Source organism: Odontesthes bonariensis, chromosome 10 (genome assembly GCF_027942865.1).
Source record: "Odontesthes bonariensis isolate fOdoBon6 chromosome 10, fOdoBon6.hap1, whole genome shotgun sequence".
Taxonomy (NCBI): Eukaryota; Metazoa; Chordata; class Actinopteri; order Atheriniformes; family Atherinopsidae; genus Odontesthes; species Odontesthes bonariensis.
This window is the reverse complement of record NC_134515.1, coordinates 31,182,211-31,202,269: the sequence shown is the minus strand read 5'-3', so window position 1 is coordinate 31,202,269 and position 20,059 is coordinate 31,182,211. Positions and strand designations below refer to the sequence as shown.

The following is a 20,059-nucleotide window of genomic DNA, read 5'->3' as shown; positions in this document are numbered from 1 at the left end:
TATTGGGAACTTTCTTATTTTATTATAAGTTTTCCTTATGCTGACTGTGGTTTGATTTCTTTCTTTATCCAAATTTTTATTTTTTTTCCCTTGATACAGTTGTTCTGTTATTGCCTCCTGTAGAAGTGTTTGATGTGGAAGGTTCAAGTTTCAACTATTTTTCTGCTTGAGCCGCAGCTAAGATGTGCATCTCACACAGCCAGTGTGGATGCTTTAATCTGTTAAGATGGGAGCCAAACAGAAGTCAGATTTCGCTCAAACCACACACACATAAAGCTCTTGGTTTGAACCTGGCCTTGTTGTGCTGTCTGCTAGCTGCCCTTGCTCTATGTCCCTGCAGCCTCTGTAGGTGACACACAATTATTGGACAGACAGGGTCAGCGCAGAAAGGAGGGTAAACAGATAGGCTATCCAATTTTTGTATTCAGTTTGGATTATGCCATGGTTCATCTTTTTACATGCCTGTGACTTACAATACGGACTTTTTTTTATCAATAGCTGTCGGGATACGGAGAAGAAAAAGTACACTTAGAGAGAAATGAGATACTATGGCTTGAATCAAATGCAGCATGTGACTGATATTTAACTTATAATACAGCTGTTCACTCACACCAAGAAAACATCAAGGAAACTGACATAGTCTGTTATCTAGATGAGAAAGGCTCACTTTTAGGATCCTTGTGGTATGATTAATGTGGTTTGTACTCTGACCTTGGGTGCCAACAACAATGACGGGTATGTCTGAACGATATGCACTGAGTTGGCTGTAGAGCTGGTAAAGATCCTGGAAACTGGCTTCGTTCTCCAGACTAAAGACGAGGATCACGGCATCAACCCAGCTGCTGAACTGAAAGAATAAAAGAGACGGAGATGTCAGCTCTTTGTGCCCAATGAATGAAAAACTTACATGCTCATTGCTTTTTCATACAAACACACACATACACACACACATACACACACACACACACTAAAAAGCACCTGTGAGTTAGGGGGTCCAGCTTCCTCCCGGATCAGTAATAAATTACTCTGACCGTCCACCAGCACTTCCTTTTTGTACCTTCCACCTGCCAAGTATAATGAATGTGGCAGAAGATTTTTAATAGCATGAGACACCAAGGATGATGCCACATCACATGTCAGACTCCACTGTTGATTCTCAGATATCACTTTGAAAAGGCATAAAGAAAAAAAAGGAAAATACAAACTTTGCAATCAATAAACCACTTTTGAACAACATTTGTTTTTTACCCTCTGGCTTCTCAACTGCAGCATAACTGCCAGTGATGTATTTGTTCACCAGTGCTGATTTGCCACTCTTTGGACTTCCAAGAATGCCCTGAGAGAGGAGGGGAGAACACAGCACCAAGCATTTTATTCAGATTCACCATCTTGGCACATTTACAGCTGAATATATCAAATATAAGTCACAGACTACGTTAAAGCATTTGAAACTGAGTTTCGGTTTCCCTATCACAAATGTTTTGGTTCCCAATAATCAGTTTAACTCTGTCTGTTGTTGAATCTGTCATGACTACCATTAGAATTTTTGCTATTTGAGATTCATAAACAGACATGGTTTGTGTAACAGAGGCAGTGTTCTAACATCAGTATCCTTTTAGCAAAGTAAAAAGTACTATTGGTTAGTCAAAGGGACGGTCATGTTCTTAAGTCAAAGTATTTTAACATGCACAGTACCTGAAATACTGACTGGTCTCTTATTAAAGTGATCATTATTGAAAAAGACTTTTTCTTTTCTGTTTTTTTTCCTATTCTCATTCAAGGCATATTGTAAGGCATTAATTGTACCAAAAAAATATTCATCTGGGGCCCACACAATCAGTATCTTTTGCTGGCAAGATTAAAAAAGTGGCAACTTTCACCAGACTTGAATGGCGTTTCAAGCCTGTTGTTTCAGGTTGATTTTAAAGCAAGAAAAATGTTAAATTGATTCATGTGAGTTACATTACTTTGGTCATGAGTAAAAGCAATAGTGAGTGGTGCACCTTTTTTGACCAGTTTTACACCACTTTATTTTAAAAAATGTATACCTTGACACCTGAGTGCATTTACTGCATAATAATAATAAGGAACTGTTTTATTGACACTTACTTTTCTCCCTGTTGTATCTGAAAATGAAAAAATCCTTCACCCATGTCCATTTTGTTTCTGACTTTGTTTTTGAGGGTGTAAATTTGCCCATTAAAAATCAACATCTTCGATGTCACTGAAATATTGTAAATCCAATGCCTGACGAAGTTTTATGGCCAGTAGAGGTGTAAATACCCTTAATCTTCCAACGTCAACTGGTAGGGAGGTATGAGGATGCAGTAACTTGCACTCACCAATCTCAGCTCGGGGACTGATCTACTCAGCGCCCACTCCTGGCTGTTGGCAATATTTACTGAAAGAAAGCCAGACAGAGACAGTCAGTGAGGATTAAACACAGACAACATTAATGATTTTGACAATACACAGTGAAAAAGGCAGCCATCTTAACAGCCTAAGCAAAGTGTTATTCAAGCACAGCGCATTTTATCCACTTTCCTTCCTTCGTGCTTTAAATGACAGGCAGCTGTATGTTGTGTTTAAGGTGCTGGTCTTGGGTGGTTCTGTTCAATGGCTAATCAAAAACGTCTGAATTCAGGACAAATGAATTATTTTGTTTCTTGACAAATAAGATAACTGAACTGGGATAGACTCAATGGGACTTGGTTATGCGGAAATGACACAAATTCCAAACTACTTAGATGTGCCTTCGCTTCTGACAGAAAGTTGACGTTTAATTAAAGTTTATGAATTACTACTCTTTACAAATTGAATCTTAAATATTTATATTAATACTAAATATTCCAAATGTTCCATCATCACAGGGATGATAGCAGGTTTGAGGCACAACCTCTGACATGAAACAGTTTGATTTCACATTGAAATTACATTTAAAATTCAGCCTGGACTAACTGTCCATCCATTGTCATTCGCTTTTCCAAGGTCTGGTCGTGGAGGCAACAGTTTCAGAAGAGAAACCTGGGCACCCCTCTCCCCATGACACTCTGCAGCTCCTCCTGGGGGATCCCGAGGCATTCCAAGGCCAGAAGGGATATATAATCCCTCCAGCAAGTCCTGGGTCTGCCCTGGGGCCTCCTCCCAGTAGGACATAGGACTCCCTCTCAGGGAGGCGACCAGGAGGCATCCTAACCGGATGCCAAAACAACCTCAGCTGAATCCTTTTGATACAGAGGACCAGAGACTCTACTCCAATTTCCCTCTGGATGGCCGAGCCTCTCACTTCATCTCTAAGGTTGAGCCCAGCCACCCTCTGAAGGATACCCATTTCAGCTGCTCCTATGCGCGATCTCGTTCTTTCAGTCACTACCCAGACCTCATCACCATAGGTGAGGGTTGGAACAAAGATGGACCAGCTAATTGAAAACTTCGTCATATGGCTCAGCTCCCTCTTTACCAACAAAATGGACCAGAGCGGCGCATTACAGCTAATTACAGCTGACGAAGCCCCAGTCTGTTAATTTCTTGCTCCAGCCTACCATTATTCGTGAACAAGATACCCAGACACTTAAACTCCTCTGCCTGAGGTAAGGACCCCCAACCCGAAGAGAAGATTCAACCTTTTTCCAGTTGAGAACAATGGCCTAGGATTTGGAAGAGCTGCTTTACACTCAGCTGCAAACAACTCTAGTGCGCTCTGAAGTTCTTAGCTTGAAGAAGCCAACAGGACGAAGTCATTCACAAAAAGCAAAGACACAACCCTGAGGTTCCCAAACTAGACGCCCTCCAACCTTCCTGTTGCCGTAGTTATGCATCCTTTTATGATACAGATGGTTATACAGATTTGAAAAAGTGTCAGAGTTCCCAGCAGAGATCATTCCATTACCACAGCAATCAAACCAGTGTAGAAAAATGTTTCAGAAATGTCTGTTTCATCGGAAAAATTTGATAACAAAATCTTGAGAGGATGTAAAAAAAGAGACAATATGTCCAGAACTAATGCAGCCCGCTGCCACTTGTGCGGCGCCATTCTTGAACAGCTTTTCCTGCCTGGGAAATATGAAATCCAGAAGAGTTGAAGAGGAGACAGCTAGGATGCAGTGCAGGAACAAAATAAACAAAATCAGGAAGAAGTTTAGACCTTTTCTTCCTATGATCATCATTGGAAGTGTGAGATCAATTTGGAGTTTTTTCAACTACAGTCATGTAGGCTGCAGGAACAATAGCCTACAACAACTCTGGTACCTCTCTACTAAGATTTAAGACATTATGGGCAGACAGAAAGATAACAGTGAAGGAGGAGTGATTACAGTGCTTGTTAAAAAAAACAGATGGTTAAATTCTGGATATGCCACTGAGTGGGAGGAATTCTGCACCGTAGTTGTTGAACTGTTGGACAAACTAGGACATAGGAGGATGCAAATTGCAGGATTGTTGGTTAAGATGTAAAAAGTGAGCAGTATGAATTTAAAAGCTGTGTGAACCTGCCTTCCTTGTAAACACAGGGCGAACGGTATCTGATATTGAATTTCCTTTTATCAGGATGTGCATCCTCTGCTGTAACAGACCAAAAACCGGAACAAAATGACTGTACTTCTATGTTGTGAGGGAGGAAGTGATGTTTCAAGAGAAAAGTAAGATTATGTACTCAAACTTGTGCAAATAATATGTAATCTACAATTTAATATTTTCTCATAAAATTCCAACTGTTATGATGATGTAGGAGAATTAGTGACACATGATTAGTAATGAGGGTATGACATGGTTATCCTGTACAAAATTTTTTGTGAACAGTATTTGTTACTCTCAAAGACATAGCTTTGTAGAGAATATCAACATGAAGAAAGTCCATTTTTTAAAACGTAAAATCTTGAAACAACAATTAAATAAATTATGACTATAATTTCGTGGTACGAGCAGACTTAATCGCCAACTAGTTTTCAGCGAGAGTGCGCTTTTTTCTTCATGTGGACGGGGCGGAGCTTTGGTGGAGCTGGAGGGGGAACAGATCTCAACGGGGAAACAGGCTTCGACGCAAGATGGGGACTGATACGCATGATGTCATGCGTGGAAGTGCAGAGGTGGAACAGTTGATTGAAGTCTGCTGCTGATATGCCCCTGAGCTGGTTAGGAATGTATTGCATGTATTGAGGCGAAACGATACCGCCTCCAGTTTGCTTACACACGTCAAGAAACTTGTAACTCTAAACAACAGTGCTGTGGTCACTCCATCTGATTCTGTGACGCTGGTTTGATGTGTGTAAGGACTAGGGATGGGAATTGATCAAATTTTTACGATTCCAATAAGTGAGTTCGCAATTACCGGCGCGAAATGCATTATGGGTAATATTCGCCATTTTGAGAGATAAACAAAACAGCGTTGCCCCGGGATACATTTAAACGCGCATGCTATTCCTTTGCTCACTCTGTTTTGTTGCGTGAAAATATAAGTTAAGTGAAGATTTCGTACCGTAATGGATGACGACTGTGATGGTCCTTCCTTGGATGAAATCCAGTTCTGGCGTGTGCCAGAATTGAAAACTTTTTTTAAGATTCAGAGGACTGAAAACAACAGGCAGGAAAGCCGACCTGCAAGCGTTAGCATACTGCGCCGTGCAGAACCGTACGCCAGTAAAGCCCGACGAGGTAGCAGAGGACAGGGCACGATCAATCCAACACGCCGAACTTTTGAAAGTGAAAGGCAAGAAACTGCCCGATCCATTGTCTGACTTGACCGAAGGTTGGATTAATGAAAAGGACGCCGTGGAACAATGGCCTCCGGTCGGCCTTACCGACATTGCCAAGTGGCTGCTCTGTGAGGCCCCCTGCGTGTGTGAACACGAAATGTTCCATTACTGCAGCCAACTACTGCACAGAGCCTCATGGTGACCTGGTGTAAATAACATTGTTTAAAAAAAAAAAAAAGAGAGAGAGAGAGAGCGCTTAGCAGAGTGCTCCGGTTACATGCTGCCATTCCGACATACCGACAGAAATTTACTGATGATGAGGGCTGACGAGGGGCTCGTTGTGTAGCCAATATTTCATTTGGCAGTGTAAAACGGATGCTATTTGTTTTTGTGACAATTGCCTCAATTTATTTTACCTTAAACCACTGAGAATGCTGTCAAAGTGAAGCCTCACAACAGCTGGTATAGGCTAGATCTTTATCAGGACAATGGACACTTGGGTTCACCGGCAGATAAAATGTCTTAAATTTCGCCGATTTTCGAAGAGTGGCATTAAATTTCATCTGGGCGGAATGAAAGAAAGATATGTCTGGAGAGAGCTTTTGTGTGTGCGCCAGTACTTCCGGTGAAAACTTCCAGGTGATTTGACAGCTAGCTTGTCAGGTTAGGGCCAGTGGCCGTAAACAAAGGTTATAGCCGAGAAGAAAGATGATAATATAACGTAGCTAAAAAGACTAGCTTTCTTCAGTAGCCTAATGCTTACCGATTTAGCAAGCCTAGCAGCCTCGTTGCTAATACTACGAAATCCACAAATTATGACATTTATTTACCTCGTTTACTGGTGTGCAGCTCAGTGTCCTACCGCTTTGGGAAGGCAGGATCGGGTATCCACACATTTGTTTATCTACCGTTTTGCGTTGCTAGGTCAATTTCGCGCAGGCGCACTAGTAATTGCGAACTCACGTATTCCATTTTCGATTCTGCTTAACGATTCGGTTCTTTATCGGTTCCCTTATCGATTCTCATTTGGAGAAAAAGGACAACAAACCGGTCGATTAGCATCAACTTTGTTTAGTTTAGAAGTAACACGAGTCATGACCTTACAAACCCAACAACGGTGAGGTCCACATTGGTCTATCATGGCCTGGGTAATTTAACTCTTCCCTGCTCTGGTGAAAGGAGAAGCTGGAGGTAGACGTGAACTGGGGTAGTACCACCAGCCTCTGGCTCTGAGCCAGTCAGGCTCTGTCTCTCATGATTTCATCTAAATGTAATGCCTGAGAAGGCATTCATTTAACCTTAACCGTTACTAATAGCAGGTTTAACAATGAGGCAGTGTTTGTTAGTTAGTTAGTACCTGCAGTGTTAGCCGAGGACATGCTAACATTGCTAACGTTGCTGGGTTCAGATTCACCAACGTTAGTCGAAAACGCGACATTCATTCATAGTTATTGCATGTTGGTAGTATTTCCTCCCTTTGATGAAATATTCACGATTCCAAGGAATTGAAACACTGGGAACCGGTTCTCAACAAGAACCGGTTCTCGATTCCCATCCCTAGTAAGGACACAGTAATGTGGGAGTGTTCTGCCTTTGTTTGGCATATGAGTTACAAGGAGCAACAGCAGTGTAACCCATAAGATGTATTTTATTGGGCACTACTGCAATTCAATATTCTTTGAAAAGATTAAATGTCGTTCAGTTTTTCCTTCAAAGTTCAAAACGAGGCTGAATACCCCATGCATTTTCATGGTTTTATGGTTAATTTCAGTTTATTCATAACAAATGTCATCTCAAGTCACTCGACACATGCAGTCCAATTCTTTAAATCTTCCAATCGATCCTTCATCTTAGCAGTCAGAACACAGTGTGGGGGTATTGCTTTCATTGCTTTCATTACTTTTATATATACATTATTACACTACTGGGGTTTAATTTGACCATGGGGCCAGCAGTATAGTATTAGTATTGCAGAGATAAATTTGCTGCCAGAACTTGATTAATATCAGCTTTATCTACATAGCACTTTTCAAGCACTGGAAGTGCAGCCCAACAATAAAAATGACTCAGAAGAAATAAATCAGGGAGAAAAAGTAGCATTAATAATACTTGGAAAAAAAAAAAAAAAAAAAAGTTTAGTATTGTGAACAGTAATGTGAGCAAAAGTCAAAATACAAATATAAAGATAAAGATAAACAAATTAAGTAACCGCTGTATAACAACGGTGAGCTCAATCTTAAAGGCAGGAAGGGAGTTAGAATCCAACTTGTTCTACAGTAGAGGAACCAGTAAATGAAAGATTCTGCCTTCCATTTTGGTCTTGAAAAGTCTGGCAAGAACAAGCAGGCCAGAACTCTGTGAGGGTTGATTTGGAAGGATGAGATCTTTAAGGTAGTATGAAACTTGGCAATTCTGGGCTTTGTATGTAATATAAAGAATCCATCTCCATTTTCTATACCTGTTTTATTCAATTCAGGGTCACAGGGCGGCTGGAGCCTATCCCAGGTGTTATCGGGCGAGAGGCAGGGTACATCTTGGGCAGGTTGCGAGTCCATCACAGATGGAAGAAGAATCTTAAACTCTCTTCTAAATTTAACAGGAAGCCAACATAGAGAAGCTAACACAGGAGAAATGTGTTCTCTTTTGATGGTACCATCAGTTATCTTCCAGCAGTGGTTTGGATAATTTGAAAGATTTTTTTAAAGAATTTGTCTGGACCACCAGCCAAAAAGTAGTCCATCCAAGATGTGATGAAGACACGGCCCAGCTTTTCAGCATTGCCTCAGGACAGGAGGCTTCTGATTTTGTTAATAATCTACAGGTGAAAAAGGCTGCCCTCGATACCTGTTTGACATGTGAATTAAAGGACGAATTGGCAAAAATTGGCAGGCTTTGCAACGTCTGGACTAAAAAAAAAAACACACTTTTTTCCTGTCATAATATTTTTCTTGTGGTTATTCATTCTTCTATCCTGTTGCTATTCAAACAGATAAATTACTTTCCATCTATTTTCTAAACCTCAGCTGACAATGGCCAGTATGTTTGTGAAGATAGGTTGCAAGATCTACCCACGTGTTGCCACACAGATGACTATGTATACTTTACATCTATGGCCAGTTTAATCACCAGTTAGCTGTAGACACAAAGTGGAGGCTATGGCCGATGGGAGACTTGGTAACAAAACAATACAGTGGGCAAATTGTTTCACCTGATGATTGAGTTGGACAAAACACTATACAACATTTGATTTAAAACTACAAACAAGATAATGACAAGAGTCTTACAGGATCATTTATGAAAATACAACTGAAAAGAAAATAGTGCTTGATGAAAAAAATAATCACCAAATTCTTATGGATTTATCCACTGCTGACCACAGACTATATGCAAAAATGGACTTTAACAAGGTGAGGCGAGGAGATACAACTTATGTTCTGCATTATTCTTCCAATTAAAGGATAAGACCGTTTTTTTGACATTGGGCCCTTGATTTCACATTATAACATGATGTTCTACTCACCCCTGCTTGTTGTTGGTCATTTGGAGCTGTTCCGAAGATATTCGCGAGGTGTCTGGCTGCTCTCTTGAGATATTCGGCCATGAAACGGTTTCCTATGGGCAAGCTTATACAGGCACAAACTATGCTGTTTATAATTTATTAATTACTCTACACTAGCACTGATAACGAGGAGGTGCGTCGCTTACTTAAAAAAATCCGGGTTACTGTAATTTAGATTTTTTTGTCGTAAAGTGGGTGTTACTGACGTCCTCCTCGTGCTACTGCCACAGACAGCCCACAGACCTGCTGCCTATTTATTCATTCGACTTAAATTCAAAATTAGTAACCCGGATTTTTTTCAGTAAGCGACGCACCTCCACGTTATCAGTGCTAGTGTAGAGTAATTAATAAATTATCAACAGCATAGTTTGTGCCTGTATAAGCTTGCCCATAGGAAACCGTTTCATGGCCGAATATCTCAAGAGAGCAGCCAGACGCCTCGCGAATATCTTCGGAACAGCTCAAAATGACCAACAACAAGCAGGGGTGAGTAGAACATCATGCTATAATGTGAAATCAAGGGCCCAATGTCAAAAAACCGGTCTTATCCTTTAAGGAGTCACACATGTGGACAATTGAAAATTCTAGAGCTGTCAATGAGAGCAATCAAAACAATGACAAGTGCAGTTATTACATGGATTGTGGTTTATGGATGATGGAAGTCAAATGGAGCCTGGGCTTTTTGAGGCTGCATCTTGTTGGAGGTAGTGGTATTGTCCTTAACAGTGCATCCACATTCTTCTTCACGTGCTTTAACCACACGCAATGATAGAATTCGTGTCAAAATAGGAGCTTAATTAATTGAATTGTGAGACGTTTCAGTTCTGATGTTAGTCCTGGTGAGTCTTTCCTCATTTTGTAGTTTCTAATAAAAGTTTAGTTTTTTAAAATGTAAAAGGAGAAAAGTAACAACAAGAAAATAATATAAGAAGAGACTAGGACATTTTGGCAGCAAGTCTGACAAATATGTTGCCCACTGTGCTCTGTATGAATGTGTCCTTGAAAAACAAGCTATGATTAAATAGGATCCTTTCTCTAAATCTGTGGAGCAGCTAGTGGTAAACTAATGTAGCCAGTGATGATGTACTTCAGTAGAGAAACAAGGGACTTTCATATGGGATGCCATTACAGAATGCTACTTTGCAAGAAGAGCTATTCCTGCTACAGACACAGAGATACACACACACACACACACATACACACTAACAACATACACACACGCCTTTGTCTGTCTTCCTGACTGTAAGTTTCTTTTTTATAACTTGCAGCTAGAGCCAAAAGTGATCAGACAGTGTGGTTCTTCCGCTGCTTTTGTGCAGATTCTATTTTTCGAAAATTTTGTCCTCTAAGCCATATGTCAATGCACTGTCTCACACACACAAAAACACACACACACACAACCGCCTCCACCCTTCGTTTCATCAGGCTCTGCCTCTGTAGCAGAAGCAGAAGCAGCAGTCCTGATGGTTGCCATAGCAACACTTCCTTCTCCCCTAAGTATGTGAGAACGCGTATGTGTGAGTGCGGTTGGCAGGGCTATTCTCAGTACACGAGTGAATGAATCCACAGTGTGCATGTATAACAGTGTGAATATACAATGAGCGCATGAATACATAAAACATACACACTCTATCTCTTATCAAACATATTTGTAAAAGACACACACTATATAAGCTGCAGTTGTCAAAAAACTGCAGAGAGGAAAAAGAAAGCTCCTGAGTCTTAAAAGGCACATGTATGCCTTTGACATGAATTAAAAAAACACACAGAGGGAGACAGGGAGGAAATAAACGTTTAAGGTGGTAGAACATGCATTGAGTGGAATATTAAAGACAGGATCAGAAATGTCCATTGAGAATGGATTCATTTTTCATGTGGGTGAACAAATATCGTCTGATGACTTTTACCCTTTCCAGCCTTCCAGTTTATGGCTATAAAGCCAAAAACAAAAAAAGTGGAGCTGAAATGGTGCAATCCATCTGTTATCATGCCACCAGCTCCTCTCCCCTTCGACTCCATTCTGAGATTTTACGCTATTGCTTGGACGGCTGCTCAGTATTTCTGTGTGTGTTGTGCGTGTCAGTGAATGTGGGTAAAAATTACCTCCTAAGCTTTGTGAAATTGACCCATACTGGGCAATTAGATTAGGACTGTCCAAGATTACTCTTTGTCAATTCTCAGATCAACGACCTTCATATATCATTATTCTCCAGTCACACGTGGCATCAGGAAAATCTTCCTCATGCCACTTTCTTTATTTAAAAAATAAAGAAAAATCACAGAGGATCAGTCTGACGGCTTCAAACAGTCTGACACCTGTAGTGTGGGGGGGCAAATTAAATCAATAAAAAGACAGAAGAAAAGCAAAGGAACTGCATTATAGTCTGCAGACATATTCTTTGTGGGATTCACACCCAATTCCAGCCTATAACATTTTAAATGGATGCCTCCACACGGATGAAAGGGCTACATTCTGATATGTGTTTGGCAATAAGAGATTTCAGTCAATAGTGTCGCTGATAATGGCTTGTTATTAAGGGTGTACATGAATTAGAACTACAGAGGTGACAGTGATGTTGTGCACATTTATAACATCCTACCTTCCTCCTCACTGGAATCTCTTTGTATATAAACAGGAGGTGCTGTGGTGGATGGCCCCACTGCCCCATAACTGCTCTTTGTGAAAATCCCACTGATGAACTTGAGCATCTTTCTGTCCTTTGCAGTGCCTCGTTGGCCCTGCTGTGCCTGCTGGGCTTCTCTGGCCAGCCCCAGGTCTTCAGAAAGGCTGTTCAGGTCACTGTTATCCAGTGTGCGGCTTTTATCTTTGCGTGTCGCTTTAGGGACCTGGGTAGTCGGTGCAGGTAAGGAAGTTGAGCCTGTCTTCAGCCTCTCCTTCCTTGGGACGTCTCTTATCAAAGCAACCATGCCAACTCCCGTCTCCAGTGGCATTCCAGCTGGAGCCCCATCCCGCGTATCCCTCCATTCTTTTAGCTGACTTGCCTCTGCCCAGGAGGCCCGGCAGGGGGCTGGTGAATGAGTAAGCACACGGCAGTCCTTGCGATCGAGGCTTTGTGCGGAAGTAGGACTGCGCTCTTTACCCTCCCTGGAGTCACGACCACGGGTGATCACACTGCTGTGAGACTTCAGCAGACTCACAGGCTGCTGTCCGGCCGGACGAATAGGGAGGCATGCCCTGGTTGGGGTGCAGCTTGACTCCACGACTTCTGTTGGTGGTGCTGTGGTCAATAAAGGAGACGTACTGGGTTTTGCCTCTGAGATGGGAAGTGTATTCTCGATTATGACTGTAGACTTTGTCTTCTGAATTGTTTCTCTCTCTGAAGGAAAGGGAATTGAGAGATCGGATGGTTGTGTTTCACTATTCTTACCTCCAACATCAACATTAGGTCGTATGTTACCTCTCAGGGGGCTGAGTTGTTTTCTGTCTTCATCCTTGAATTCATTAGTGCTCCCTTTCACAATTGCTGTATCCTGAGCTTTTTGTGGTTCTTCTAGAACCACTCCAGCTCTATTTTCAGTGCAGGCAAGAGCTCCACCTTCAGTCTCCACTCTCATGCTGACCTCCTCCTTTCGCCTTATTTCTTGTCCACCCTCCACCTCCTTCCCCTGGGAGCTGTTCCTGGCCTCCCCTCCATTCTCCTCCACTGCCTCTACCTTCACCAAGGTGAGGGAAATGAGGTAGGTTGTACGTTGCTGCAGGGCACTGCCTCCACTCATGTGGTCAGGCCTCAGTAGATACACAATAGATGAATGAAACTAGACAGAACATGAACAACTGACAGTTTGACTGTGTGTTGGGGTGTAAAATTATCCAACAGCAATATGGAGACAAACGGTTCAGAAGGAGGACTTCTTCGGAAGACTCGGTAATAGAGGATATGATGGTGTCATCCATCCCCCAGATCCCTGACACTATTTTTTTTATTTCAGTCACTGATTTCTTTGCAGACAGTAGTTTTCCATTTCTCTAGAATAGAAAAAGCAAAATCCACTCCTCTTGACAACCTTGAGCATTCTCTCAGTGCAGACCAAGCAGTTCTTTTGTTCCAAGAGGACACCCAGTTAGAATCTATAACCGTATGCATGCAGCTACTGAGGCAAATAAAACTCTGTTACCATGTCTGATGAATCACTGCTAGTGGTAGTTATTTACTTGACCTTTTTTCATGTGCTGTATCCCAATCCCTCCTTGTTACTGCCAGAAAAATTCTTGATTCGGATCAGAATAACAGCTCCCCATCAGGAATGAGTGGAAGAGCAGCTGTAATTCCATTAGTGTCACCCTAAAGCAGCGTGGCACAGGAAACCCAGGGCTGAGTGCAATCCAGTCCAGATCATGGGCTGCCAGAGGAAGCCTCACATGTGTTTTGACAGCTGTATCCATTCAGAGAGTACAGTGGCAGGAAGGCAGGCAGCCTCACTGGTGAGGGCTGGAGGGGATCAGGAGGAGAAGCCAGTAGAAGCCTGGGCAGATATTTGGAAATACTTGAACGAGTGAGGGTGCGTCCGGCCATCACGCCCCTCTCTTTATCTCCTGGGTCGCCTGCGTCCTTTGAGAGCATCTGGCATTAAGCATTACAACAAAGCGCTGGTACAGAGGTGCTGAGTAAAATCGCCTCTCCAATAGTTCCACAAAAGCCTCTGAAGCCCTCCGACAGACTCACCGTCACACAATTTCAGTGAGTCTAAAGCATATCATTCACACACCTTCACACATGCACAGCTCGTTTCTCTAACACTCTGTTAGTCTCACTCTCCTACTCTCATAAATACACTGACAGGAATCTCTAATGCCCCTCCCACAGCATGCCCCTCCTTGATCCAATATGCATCCATACAACGCAGAAAGATGCTACATCTTTTCCATCTCCTCTTCTTTATCTTCTCACTCACGATTTTCCCTGCTGCTCTCCTCAGAATGTGCACGGTTCCTGATTTTTATTACTCATCCAATCTCCATCCCCTCCCTTCCATCTTTCTTCCTGTGTGCCAGAGAGGTGGGGGAGGCGCATTGTAACTGCTGGTGGCAAAGCAGCAGTGCACATACAAGCTGGATCTGCTACATGAGAGGAGACCGCAGAAGGACAGATCAGTGTAGCAGGGAGAGGAAAGCCACAAGGGTTAGTCAGGAATGACAAACAGCTGAAAAACAAAGATGAATGTATATTCAGGGAAAAGGGGGGAAATGACAGAGAAAAAGAGGGGCAGCGTGCTCTTTCCATGTATCTGTCTGTCATGTGAACAAACAACAGAACAATTGCATCATCCATCTGTTTTTAGTTGCCTGTTTGTGTTTGTGTGAATAAGTGCATATTCATGTGTCTGTGGCTCTATGTGGCTCCTCCCCTGAAGGAGGCTTGGCTTGTTTGTTGCTAAGGTGTTACAATCTTCCTGGCTCTGGTGGCGCCATCATCTCCTCCATGTCCTTCCTCCTCCTCCTTTTCCTTGTGTGCATTCTGTATTGTAATCTCTCCCACAGTATCAGAAAGATGTTTCTGTGTTTATATATGTTTTGTATCCAAGTTAACAAGATTTCAATGAGTTTATTGATCTGTAGTCTTATTGCCTGCCGTTCCATGTGCTCATGAGCAGAATGCAATTGCCAGTGCTCGCTGCTTGAACCAGGGAATAGTGTGAGAGGTTAAGAGGAGACTACTTGAATCATATAATGAAAATTTTTGAAAATACACAAACACCTAATCATTATTTAGTTTTTTTTTTCTAAATCTACATGATGGACTATTAAATATGGTATGTGCTATGTTAAGATGTGCCAAGTGATGCGCATGTGCCTTGAGATGACATTTGTTGTAATTTGGAGCGATATAAATTAAACTCAATTGAATTGAATTGAACTGGCGGCCTGTCCAGGGTGTACCCTGCCTCTCGCCCAATGACTGCTGGGATAGGCTGAATAATCAACCAACATTTTCCATCAAATGTCATATTTATTCAAAATAAAAATCCCTCAAAATCACTTTATTGGGGAAAAGCAGCAAAATTTGGCATTTCATTAGCTGGAACCATGACAGTTAAACCCAATTGATATAAGATAATGATTTCAGATGATTGACTTATCAAAAACTTGACAGAAAAAAATGATCTAAGCAAAAGCACAAGAGGAACTGCTGCAATTTTGTTGTGTGCAGTACCAGAGACACTGAAGAAATCATCATTAAACATCCATCTCTTCAGTAAATACAGGGTGTCATTTCATGTTAGAAAATCTTAGGAAAAATCATTTGAAATAAGAGACATCTTTCCTAATGGTGTACCACCCTGAGCTTCTCACCATCCTGCCATAATTACTGTCCACCTATTCAGCCTGCCACCCCCTCCACAGTCAGTGATAGGGCAAATAACTACTCACATTGAATACAAAAGATCTCTGAAACCGTACTACCTGAGAGGCTTTACAGGTGGACCCTCCAACACAAAAGAGATAGGGGTAAAATGTTACACAGAAAGAATGAACTTCATTAAAAATCTTAAAGCACTTTTAAATTTGTCACGTGTCTAAAATCCATTTCAGAAAGAGTGAGGACATGACATCATGCTTCAGCTTGCATTGTTGCTGATTCATCTTGTTTTGCCACAGATGCCCACATATGAAAGAAAATCAAGGAAATACACGCATAAACATAATCTCTCTCGTGCACACAAAGTTCTCCCAAACAAACAGACATATACACACATCCATAAACAACACACTCGCACAGACACCCACACGCACACACATCAATGGACAGGTGCTGTCAGATGGCCAGTGGTCAAGGTCACTGGTTAGGCTGGGTGATTTTTCAAATCTCTCTATCACTGGTACCTGTCCTTGCTATCTTTCCCCTCAAAATCTCTCACAGCAGCCAATACCATAACAGTCAAACTTCACTTTCAAATGTGTTTATCATTTAGTTTCCAGGAACACTTTGTCCTTTTCTCTCACAGCCTTACAGTCGAATGTTTATATCACATTTACTTATTAAGTCTGAATAGATTATGGCTCACTTTATTGCATCAGTGAACTCTAATCCCATGGAGCCACGCTCTGCCATGTATACAAAGGTTTTGACCCTCACTGTCTATAGTACTGACACTCAAATCCTCTAATTACACAAAAGATTAAATAAAGTATTTTTACACATATGGGATACCTCTCAGGGAATGGCACATTCTGCTCGATTCTAAAAAGACCTCACAGCTCACAAAAATCCATCAGGAAGCTGACCTTCAGACCACAGACTTGAAGAGCAGAAATGTTGTGAATAAACTAATCAAATAAACAGCTATGCTTTTTCTTTTTTTTCCTTTTCTATTTCTATTAACTTCACAAGCGGTTTAGAGTATTTGGTCATTGGTACTGAAGCTTTGAGAGAAACTTAATATGAACATGGAAGACTTGCTACAAATTCATGTCATTGATTTAAAAAGCCTAGATCTCAGTTTTGAGCAACATATTAGCAAAATTAATTATGCATTAATCTGAAAAAGAAAATTCCAAGATTACAACCAGTATGTTTTTATTAGCACTAATTGTTCCCAACCTATACATAGTATAACTTATGTTGCCATCAACTGTACTTACATTCTGAGGAATCTTTTTTTTTTTAGGTTTGCGTTTTGAAAACTAACTTAGTAAGCTAATGTCAAACAGTTCAAGAGCACAGCCAAGGTGGAAAAAGGTAGATTGGCTGTTATAAGGCAAGTTAGGTAGCTAACTACATAGATAGCTAGCAGTCACCAATCATGTCACAGTTGGGGTAGGGGACATGTTTTGGTTACAAATAACGTCACCAGCCAAAGATGACAGATCTGACTTCCACATTTTGTTAGTTCCATATAATAAACATGTAACCATAGACTAGTTTTACAAGAGTGAAGCCAGTGCATGATACCTGCATTCTTTGTAGAGTGCAGCAGGTGCGACTCCAGTGGTGACAAAATGAAATCTAACTGCTGTCTATAAAAGTAAACGAAAAAATGATCCTTTTCATTTGATTTTTACCTCAGTAAATATTGTACTTGAGATCTGATAGTCTTCGTCAGTAGTTGACTTTTTCTTCAATAGTACAGCATAATGTTCACTTTGTCAATTATGGTCCCAATGAAAGTTGAAAAGGTGGAGAAACACTGACTGCTTATGAGTCAATCATAGGACAATTACGAGTAACAACTCCAACTATCTGATAGATATGAAGAATAAAACAGATACAATACAATACAGGTACAGATTACATTTTTGCATTGAGAAATGCTTTGACAGTAGAACCTACATGTAACAGTGTATGTCTACATGATTATATCAGTCTTGTTAGTTAAAATGCAGGATTGGATGGCTTCCTCCTAAACTGGGTTTCGTTTATGCTGCCGCTGTAGAAAAACTATTGTTTGAGATGATTTTAAAGAATACATGAGAAATAGCTGCGTGGTGTTAAATAGAGACAGTGGGAAGTAGCAATATAAGGAAATGATGCAAAACTGATCATGTAAAAGCACTGTTTGTCTGAAAGGAAGTGGCTTTGAGGGCAGTTGCACATTGGCAGACAGGAAGTAGGCCGCACAGCAGGTTCCATCCTGCTGCCATGGCGATGGCTGCTTAGGCTTTTACTATTGGTTGCCCCTGTCCAGAGGCAATAGACTAATGTCTAATGGCACTACATAACAGTGACCAGGAGGTTGTCCCCTCTTCCTGGTAAAGAAAACTCATAGACTGACTCAGGAAGCTGTGAGGACGATATCAATCATCTAAACTATCTATACATCAATAAAGCTGGTGAAAAGAATAACTAAGTTTCCTTTGTCATACCAAGTAAGTCATTAAAATTAGCATCTTATTCATGTGACAGTGAGTTAATAAGTATGTTACAGCTATGGTACAGGTTAGCAGACAGAAAATACAACAAACAAAAGTCAGTAGCAAAGAGCTGCATAGCTTGATAAAGATGATCTGACCTTGAATGCTGTGGAGGTAAATTTTAAGCCCAGAACGCAGCTGAAGATCGGCCACCCTTTCAAATTGCTTGGAGAGTCTGTTGATTGTGCTCTGGAGAGATTCATGCCTCTTGATCTCAGCTTTTATTGCAGTGGAAATCACCGATTTACTGTTGCTGGTCATCCTCACGTATGAATTAATTATACACTGAAGCAAAGAGTTGCTTCAGGCCATTTGAACTCCCGGTTGTTTGTTCTACAAGAAGTCAAACTTAAGACGCAGAGGCAGCAGAAGAAGAGGTAAAGGCAACTCAGGGTGTCGCTTTCGCTCTCTCTCTTTTCAAACCACAAAAGTCAGATCACAATAATGTCAGTTTCCTCTGCAGGTTTGAACTGAACTGAATTCACTTCCTTATTTCAAACCCTACTCTTCACAATGAGCCAGCGCTTACTGCTACTGTTTCACAGCATTGATGAGCTTCAACTGCCATATACCTCTCATAATCTGGTGAAGAAACTATAAATGTTAAAAAATATTACTATTACATTTCATATGTTTTAATAACAAATTGTCTTTAAATGACAGGTCTGGACAGTGAAGAATTATCACTGTTTTGCTCATAAACTATCCTTTATGAGATAATTGGTCAAATGCCATAAACCCACTGAGCCCAACAAAATACAAAAACACAAACCACGATAGCAATGGCCCACAAAGCATGACATATAATTTTATATTGTTCCTTTTAGAAACCCTTTTTTTCACTTTTCAGGTTTACAGTCAGACAATCTGTAAATCCAAATGAACAGATTATCTATTTTTTGTCATGCTGTAGCCTATAGCACAAATGTATTTTTGTCTGCTTAGCAAGTGTTCTGCCATTACCACTTGGGCAACATACTGCTGAGAATGCTCATTGTACTGTGTGAAGATTGTGGAAATATGTTCTTCTCATCCCTTTATAAAATTCTCTGTTATCCTTATTTTGCTTATTTGTTTGCCTGGTTTTTGTTGATTGTCTTCCAAACAAAAGATTTAACATTTCTGTCATGGTCGATCAGTCTGCCTTCCCCTGCCTGTCACTGTGTGGTTGTGGGAATGGCAGTCATGTGTTCCAGGTTGGTTCTCCAATGCTGCTGTGGTCCCTCTCCTCGTTACCTGATTTTCCCAGTTAATAGTAATGTTTTATTCTTGTGTCTCAGATTGCCTCTTCACTTCCTACACCCTGATGCCTGTCTGCTCGCCTATCAGTCTTGCCTTCAAGCGCTAGAGTCCATCCAATTCCAAAAATCCTTCAACTTTTCTCTGCGTCCCCTCTCAAGTAAAGTCAAGTCAAGTGAGTTTTACTGTCATTTCATCCATATACACTGCACATAATGAAATTAATTAGTATTTCACCAGGATCAATTGGTGCTAAATTTAAAAGAATATAAAACAGTAGAGACAGGACAGATTCAGTGCATACACATGAAAGATATACATAAAGTGCAGTTACTGCCTAAAACAGTATATTTAAGACAGACAGTGGACAGAACAGCACACAAACATAACAGAGGACAGTGCAAAAATAGACTTGTAACAGAGCACTGATTGCTATTCCCAGTATAATGAGGTAGTTAGAGTAAAGTATGGGATAGGAGCAGAAAAAAAGTGCAGGAGTGCTATATAGGTACAGTGTGCAACGATGCATCATATTTTGTTGTTCAACAGTTGACTGCTTGAGGGAAGAAGTTCTCCCCCATTCTGGAGGTGTGGGCAGTTATACTTCAGTACCTTCTCCCTGATGGCAGTAGGGAGAAGAGTGCATGAGAAAGGTGTGCAGTATCTTTGACAATACTGTGGCTTTGCACAGGCAGCAGG

The 20,059-nt window shown here is 41.1% G+C and overlaps 1 protein-coding gene across 5 annotated transcripts in view; it reads right to left on the bottom strand.

Annotated features, from left to right (window-relative positions):
• The window catches only part of agap2 (ArfGAP with GTPase domain, ankyrin repeat and PH domain 2), a 68,968-nt gene extending 50,450 nt beyond the window's left edge, over positions 1 to 18,518 (bottom strand). For 2 of the 5 annotated variants that reach the window (XM_075475266.1, XM_075475267.1), the window contains exons 1-5: positions 18,220 to 18,518; positions 2,343 to 2,401; positions 1,249 to 1,336; positions 979 to 1,064; positions 712 to 847 (exon numbers count right to left, since the gene is read on the bottom strand). In XM_075475266.1, the coding sequence (XP_075331381.1) occupies positions 712 to 847; positions 979 to 1,064; positions 1,249 to 1,336; positions 2,343 to 2,401; positions 18,220 to 18,382 (532 nt within the window). In that variant the 5' untranslated portion in view covers positions 18,383 to 18,518. Of the gene's footprint in view, positions 1 to 711; positions 848 to 978; positions 1,065 to 1,248; positions 1,337 to 2,342; positions 2,402 to 11,849; positions 14,324 to 18,219 lie in introns of those variants that run through there. The other 3 variants (XM_075475263.1, XM_075475265.1, XM_075475264.1) reach the window with 2 other exon arrangements.
• Positions 18,519 to 20,059: the final 1,541 nt, after the last annotated feature.